Raw genomic sequence first — 7,893 nt, forward strand, 5'->3', positions numbered from 1 at the left:
TTCATCGCAGCCTTATTTATAATAGCCAGAAGCTTGAAAGAACCAAGATGTCCCTCAACAGAGGAATAGATACAGAAAATGTGGTACACATTTTACACAATGGAATACTACTCAACAATTAAAAACAATGAATTCATGAAATTCTTAGGCAATTGGATGCATCTGGCATATAACATCCTGAGTTAGGTAACCCAATCACAAAAGAACACACATGATATACACTCACTGATAAGCTGATATTAGACCAGAAACTTAGACTATTCAAGATACAATTTGCAAAACACATGAAACTCAAGAAGAAGGAAGACCAAAGTGTGGATACTTCTCTCCTTCTTAGAATGGGGAACAAAGTACCCATGGAGGGAATTACAGAGACAAAGTTCAGAGCTGAGATGGAAGACCATACAGAGACTGCCCCACCCAGGGATCCATCCCATATACAACCATCAAACCCAGACACTATTGCATATGCCAGAAAGATTTTGCTGACAGGACCCTGACATAGCTCTCTCTTATGAGGCTATGCCAATGCCTAGCAAAATCAGAAGTGGATGCTCACAGTTATCTATTGGATGGAACACAGGGCCCCTAATGGAGAAGCTAGAGAAAGTACCTAAGGAACTAAAGGGGTCTTTAACCCTATAGGAGGAAAAACAATATGAACTAACCAGTACCCCCCAGAGCTGTGTCTCTAGTTGCATATGTAGCAGAGGATTGCCTAGTTGGCCATCAGTGAGAAGAGAGGCCCTTGGTATTGTGAAGATCATATGCCCCAGTACAGGGTAATACCAGAGCCATGAAGCTGGAGAGGGTAGGGTGGGGAGCAGGGCGAGGAGAGAGTATAGGGGGCTTTGGGGGATAGCATTTGAAATGTAAATGAAGAAAATATCTAATAAAATGCTTTAAAAATAGCATAAACTGGCAACCAACAGATTGAGAAAACATCATTACTAATCATAGATCCAATAGAGGGCTAATATGCAATATATACAAAAACTCAAACAGACTCCAAAGAACCAAGTAACCCTATTTAAAAATGGGGAACATGGGGCCTGGCAAACACAGAAGTGGATGCTCACAGTCAGCTATTGGATGGATCACAGGGCCCCCAATAGAGGAGATAGAGAGAGTACCCAAGGAGCTGAGGGGATCTGCAACCCTATGAGTGGAACAACAATATGAACTAACCAGTGCCCCCCGAGCGCGTGTCTCTAGCTGCATATGTATCAAAGGATGGCCTGGTCGGCCATCAGTGGAAAGGGAGGCCCATTGGTCGTGCAGACTTTATGCCTCAGTGTAGGGGAACAACAGGGCCGGGAAGTGGGAGTGGGTGGGGAGGGTGTGAGGGACATTTGGGATAGCACTAGAAATGTGAATGAAGAAAGTACTTAATTTTAAAAAAGGGGGGAACAGAGCTAAATAGAGAATTCTCAACTGAGGAATCTGGAAGGGCTCAGAAACACCTAAAGAACTGATCAACATTCTTAGTCATAGGGAAATTCAAATCAAAATGACCTTGAGATTCCACCTCACACCAATCAGATTGGCTAAGATCAAAAACTCAGGTGACAGTAGTGCTGGTGAGTATGTGGAGAAAGAGGGACACTCCTCCATTACTGGTGGGATTACAAGCTGGAACAACCACTCTGGAAATCAGTCTGGTGGTTTTTCAGAAAATTGGACATAGTACCACCTGAGGACCCAGCTATACCACTCCTGGGTGTATATCCAGAAAATGCTCCAACATGTAAGAAGGACACATGCTCCACAGCCCAGATGTCCCTCAACAGAGAAATGGATACAGAAAATGTGGTATATTTACACAATGGATTATATTCTCAATCACTCTTAACTATAGAATTAATGTGTTTCTCATAGTAAACTATATAATCAACCATCATATTCACATGGTCAAATTTTAAAGTTTCTTTTAATTTGTCTTTTAAATGAAAAGTTAAAATATTTCTCATGCTGCCAATTATATATTTATGATATATATGTTATATATGTACATACATACTTATTATATATGTGTGTGTATGTGTGTGTTTATGTATGTGTGTATAAATATATATGTGTGTGTATATATATATATATATATATGTATATATATTCGGTCTCTCAGATAGAAGAAAATATCCCCTGTTGCTCCTTCTGATCCACAAACGGTTTTTGTCTTCCTTAATCTCATCTTAAAGAGTGTCAATGCTGTTAACAGATTAATCTATTTGTAAACTTAAAAGCTCCAGTATACCCAGTCAGTTCCACCTCTCATGGACCACACAGACTCCATCTAGATAAGTACACCTGCCAATCAATAGCCTAAGTTCCTACCTGTTAACTATTCCAGGGGCTGGGATTCCTCTCCTATTACCTGGTGTCTTAGTCAGGGTTTCTAACCCTGCACAAACATCATGACTAAGAAGCAAGTTGGGAAGGAAAAGGGTTTATTCAGTTTAAACTTTCCACATTGCTGTTGATCACCAAAGGATGTCAGGACTGGAACTCAGGCAGGTCAGGAAGCAGGAGCTGAGGAGGCCATGGAGGGATGTTCTTTACTGGATTACTCAGTCTGCTCTCTCATAGAAGCCAAGACTACCAGCCCAGGGATGGTCCCACCCACAAGGGGCCTTTCCCCCTTGATCACTAATTGAGAAAATGCTTTACAGCTGGATCTCATGGAGGCACTTCCTCAACTGAAGCTCCTTTTTCTGTGATAAAACCAGCTTGTGTCAAGTTGACACAAAACTATCGAGTACACCTGGGATTGGGACTCCTCTCACCCAAACCACCAATACCTAAGGGTTTCCAATGTATACCTGAGAACATTTCTTTTTCTCTAAAAAGCACTTGACTTTATTCTCTTCTTCAAATATACATAAGTGTTCCAGCACCTTGCTATGTCCAGGTGTTTACTCAAAATCTACCTCCAGGACAGCTCCAGAGAAGCAACCCACAGATGTGTCAGTGCCTGCTCTCACAGACACGGATGCTTCTACTGGACCTGCTCCTTCCTACCCACAGATGGTACCACAGATCCTGCACAGCAAGGAAACAAGAGACTCTCCTAAGACTAGACCAACACCCCATCCCCATTTTCTTAGTTTTTCCAGACATGTGGCCCCAAAGTCAGCAGGAAGCAACTAAAGATCACAATGACCCTATTCCTGATTCACCTTTGCCTCTTTCTAACTTCTCCTTTCTAAAATTAACCCAAAATGGAGGCATGTTAGCATTTCTTTAGAGCTCCAGCCAACAGTTACTGGGTAACAACCAGGTAGGCCTGGCTTGCTATAAACGGGGCTGTTTGACCCCTCCTCGCTCTCTGTCCCTTCTGTCTGATTCTTTTCTGTCCTTAACCCATTTTCCCTCTTTCTCCTTCTGCCTTCCCTCTCCCTCTCCACTTTTTGCTGACCTCCCTCTCCTCCCCTCTCTCCCGTTTTCCATTTCTCCCTCTCCAGCTTTCCCTTTCTCTACTCCTTTCTCAACTCTGCTTCACAGAACCTACATAAATTCTATTCTGCACTATACACATTGTTCCCCTCCTACCTCAGGGGAAGGGATGCCTCAGCATGGGCCTGCCCGCTGAGGCACACCTTCCACCTCACTATACTTTGCTCTATAAAATATATCCAAGTCTTTTTAAGAACACAACACAGTCTACTTCTTTCTCTGTCTACCCTAGACTCTTCTAGGTGTCTCTTGTCATTTTCTCATATGTATAATAAAAAAAACTTTATCATGTCATTGAGCAGTAAAGTCGACAGTTTCTTTGCTGTACCCACAACAAATAGCATGAAAAAAGATGAAAACATTTCCAGAAAAATCAGGAACAAGGCAAGTATATCCACATTTTCTACTCACAGTTATTGTGGTATTGTTTTAGCTAGAACAATAAAACAAGAGAAACAAACAAAAGGGAAGCCAATAGGAAAGAGAAGCCAGAGTTTCTCCATTTGCAGACACTATGAGCCTCTACTTTGAGACCCTATGACTCCTCTGGAAAACCCTGAGAACTGATAAACTCCCAGCAAATTGGCAGGCTACAGAAATAACATGGAAAAAAAAATCAGTGCCCTTCCCATGCAGTACTAAACAAAGTGAAGAAGGATGAGGGAAGCCTTCCCATTGACATCAGCCTGGACCACCACCCTGAAGGGGCCTGCTGGGCATGGTGTGCTCTTTTGATTACAGCAGGCCAAGTTAGCAGATCTCAGAATTCGAGGCCAGCCTGGTCTACAGAGTAAGTTTCCCTCAAGGCTCTTACAAAGTGAAACCCTGTTCCAAAGCAGAAAAACAACAACAAACAAACCCTGATGGTTCAGCAGTACAGAGCAATTAATGCTCTTGCAGAGGACCCTAGTTGGGTTTTCAAAGCCTACACATTATCTCACAGCCTCTGGCCTCTGCCAGCCAGCACCAACCATAAACTAACACAGGCACACACATATATATAATCAAAACTATATCTCAAAAAAAGAATACCTAGGAGTAAACCCGACCTTGTATGAGAACAAACTCTATGATGAAAACTTTGAAACACTGACAGGCCCTGCACAGGTGGCTTAGCAGAGGACCTGAGTTCAGTGCCCACAGGCCCAGTGCCAACAGCTTACAATCATCTGCAACTACAGTTTATAAGGGACCTGGCACCCTCTAGTGACCTCTACAGGCAGTAGAGATGGATTACACATACATATATGCACAGAAAACACTCATACATACAAAATAATTCATTCTAAAAATAGAAAAAAAAAGCAGGAAGAGGGAAAAATCAGGTGTGGTGTTGCAAAACTTTAATCCAAGCACATGGGAAACCAAGGTAAGTGGATCTGTATGGGGACTTCCGGGACAGCTAGGTCTGTACAGGGGAATCCTGTCTTATCATCAGCAACAACAAAAACATGAAATTAGAATTCAAAGGAGGGTAACTTTTGCTACTTGTCACCCAGACTCACCTCGTGAATATCCCAGGTAGAAATCCTGTTCATGGAAGTCACCATACAGACAGCAGACTTCCCTTGTCCATTTCTTGTTAAGCCATGTTTTGAGATATAATATGCATAAGCCCGAAATTCTGCAAGGAAACCCCAACAATATGTGGACACAAAACAGTTGAGGGACAACTCTGACTGAAGGAGGTATGTTTCCCTTCCCTCTGCCATGAAGAAGTCTTAGATAACAGCTGTGGAAAGGATGAAGAGAGAGGCAGCCAAGCACACTGCAGGCTGGTCATTGACTCAAATACATTCATTCTTTAGTCTGTTTCTATAGATATAAAATGGGTACTGGGGCCTGGGGCTGTAACTCCTGGGCAGAGTGCTCAGTTCTGTTCTTGGAGGCCTATAAACCATAAACTGGTACTCATTTGGAGGCAGAAGGATCCAAAGTTCAAGGTCATTGGTTTTTATTACATGAAGGGTTTGAGATCAGCATGTGGTACATGAGATCCAGTCTAAGAAAGAGAGGAAGAAGGAGACAAAGAGACAGACAGACAGAGAGCAGGGAGGAAGAGAGAGAGAGAGGTGGGGTGCGGAGGGGAAATCAGGTACAGAGATGTACAAGTCTCATGTAGGCAAGAAGCAGATCTTGAATTTGAGGCCAGGCTAGGCTACAGATCAAGTTCCAGGCTTGCCACATCTATATGGTTAGACCTTATCTCAAAAGAAACACAAAAGATAAAATTCATGCCTTCAGGAGAATGGATCCATAAAATTGTCTTCTGACACACGAACACTGTGCCATGTACACACCTCACATACACAGACACTAAAAATAATAAATGTAAAAAATTTCAAAGCATCTCTCCATCAGAAAACTGTTCTGAGGGAGTTTTTTGAAAAAGTTAAATACTAAAGACTATTTGGTAATTTCCCCAGTAAATTCTCTCTAAACTCTGGGAAGGGTATGAAGCCTTCAGGTAAAGGGGACAATAGATTTGGTTTTAAGATGTTGAGAGGGCTGGTGAGATGGCTCAGTGGGTAAGAGCACCCGACTGCTCTTCTGAAGGTCCAGAGTTCAAATCCCAGCAACCACATGGTGGCTCACAACCATCCGTAACGAGATCTGGCGCCCTCTTCTGGAGTGTCTGAAGGCAGCTACAGTGTACTTACATATAATAAATAAATCTTTTAAAAAAAAAAAAAAAAAAAAGATGTTGAGAAACCACTCGGCAGATCACAGATTGGTTCTGTAACTAGACTAGCACAGCAGGACCATCCCATTAAACTGCAATACCCTTCCTCTTATCAAATGAGAATGTAGGACTGCACAGACTGGGAAAAACCAAGTGGGTATCTCTTCTAGAGTACCCAAGCTCATACCAAACTCCACAGGAATTTCCTTGTAAGTGAAATCTTCTGGCTTTGCCCGGGTCTTGGCGTGTTCTTGCCATGTTCGGTAAATGAAGAACTGCTTCCATGTCTCTTTGCCGTGGAGCTGTAGGGTGACCATGTCACAGAAAAACCATCTCTTCTGACACAACTTCCTGCAATGCACAGTTGCATTCTCATTAGGCTGACCCCAGTCACCTCACCTTAGAGCCATGGTTACAGTGAGCAAACTTTTATTCACTAACCATCCTCACGCAGCAGAGGTCCAGGCCCAGAATCAGAAGGCCTCTTCTTCCCTCTCAGCCCCATCTTGTCCCCTCTTCCCATCCCACCCTGCCCCTCTCCTTACCTCCACAGGACATCACTGCTTGCAAGTTCATTCCAGTTCTATGGAAGAGAAAAGAATCCTTAAACCAACAACTGCCTCCCTCTCCTGCTCTCAATTTGTTCTGGGCAGGGCCTACACAGGTTAATCAAACAGTCCTAGCTCTGCAGGCTGAGCCAGCCTGGGTAGCCCTACCCCAGCAAAGACAAGTCACCTTGTGAGGGCTCAGAGGAAGGAGGGCCAGGCTCAAAGATCTGACAAGGAATATCAAGGATGTCACATATTAGCAACACATCTCTGCAGGGCAGCCTGTTCCATTCATTTAGCAGAATTTTGTTATCACTGTTACTGTTCTGAGATAGGTTGTCTAGTCGCCTTGACCGCTTTTAAATTCTTGTGGTTGAGTTTGACCCAAGCTCCTGATCATCTTGCTTCCACCTCAAAAGTGCTTTAATTACCGACCTGTGTCACCACTCCTACCTCAATGAACCATATTTGAGGTCTTCAGAGTGGATAATACCAATCCATGAACCTTAGATATACCCGTTTGCTATTCTGAAGGATGGAGGTCCTGTTGGTCAAGAGAAGCGGCTTAGTCCCTGAGACACTAATGTGTCAGAGCTTAGTAGACAGGTCTGAATAAGTTAATTTTAAGGAGGGAGGGAAGGAAGGAAGGAAGGAAGGAAGGAAGGAAGGAAGGAAGGAAGGAAGGAAGGAAGCCAGGGTGTGAGAGTGTGTCACTGGGGTAGCCAAGACTCCAAGACTGAATGGGAAAGGTCAAAGGGGCCTCATGTAGAATGCACCGAATGGAGGAGTTCAGCCAAGGAGCTTTTACCTTGTTCACTTGGGCAACCTGAAGCAAACTGTAGGCATCCAGATAGGAGAAGATTTCCATCATCGGCAAACTAGGTAAATTGGTCTCCATCTTATGTGGCCTAAGTCCACACCAACTCTTCTTTCTCATCCCAAGCTTGCTCTGATTTTAAAGGCTTGGCCAAAGATTTCACAGGATTGCCAACCACAGGTCATCAGGCTTTGGTTGGAGCAAGCTGCACCTGTGTAGACTCTCAGCCTGTCCCCCTGCCCCCTCTCACTGGAACCAGATGCACTCAGCTGAGAGCGCTCACACCTAAACTCACTCCACAGTGATTTTCATTGCGTAGATGAGCTCAACAACCCCTTCCTGGCACTCTGGAGACCAAAAGCACATGATCTGGGGCAGCCCTGATTGATGAT

The 7,893-nt window shown here is 43.7% G+C and overlaps 1 protein-coding gene across 3 annotated transcripts in view; it reads right to left on the reverse strand.

The window, feature by feature from the left end:
- The window catches only part of LOC110301892 (F-box/WD repeat-containing protein 15-like), a 36,719-nt gene extending 29,109 nt beyond the window's left edge, over positions 1-7,610 (reverse strand). For 2 of the 3 annotated variants that reach the window (XM_021172598.1, XM_021172597.1), the window contains exons 1-4: positions 7,493-7,582; positions 6,682-6,719; positions 6,324-6,487; positions 4,959-5,077 (exon numbers count right to left, since the gene is read on the reverse strand). In XM_021172598.1, coding sequence (XP_021028257.1) covers positions 4,959-5,077; positions 6,324-6,487; positions 6,682-6,719; positions 7,493-7,582 — 411 coding nt within the window. Of the gene's footprint in view, positions 1-4,958; positions 5,078-6,323; positions 6,488-6,681; positions 6,720-7,492 lie in introns of all 3 variants that reach the window. The other variant, XM_021172596.1, reaches the window with a different exon arrangement.
- Positions 7,611-7,893: the final 283 nt, after the last annotated feature.

The sequence above is a fragment of the Mus caroli genome, chromosome 9, assembly GCF_900094665.2.
Source record: "Mus caroli chromosome 9, CAROLI_EIJ_v1.1, whole genome shotgun sequence".
In the NCBI taxonomy this organism is placed as follows: domain Eukaryota; kingdom Metazoa; phylum Chordata; class Mammalia; order Rodentia; family Muridae; genus Mus; species Mus caroli.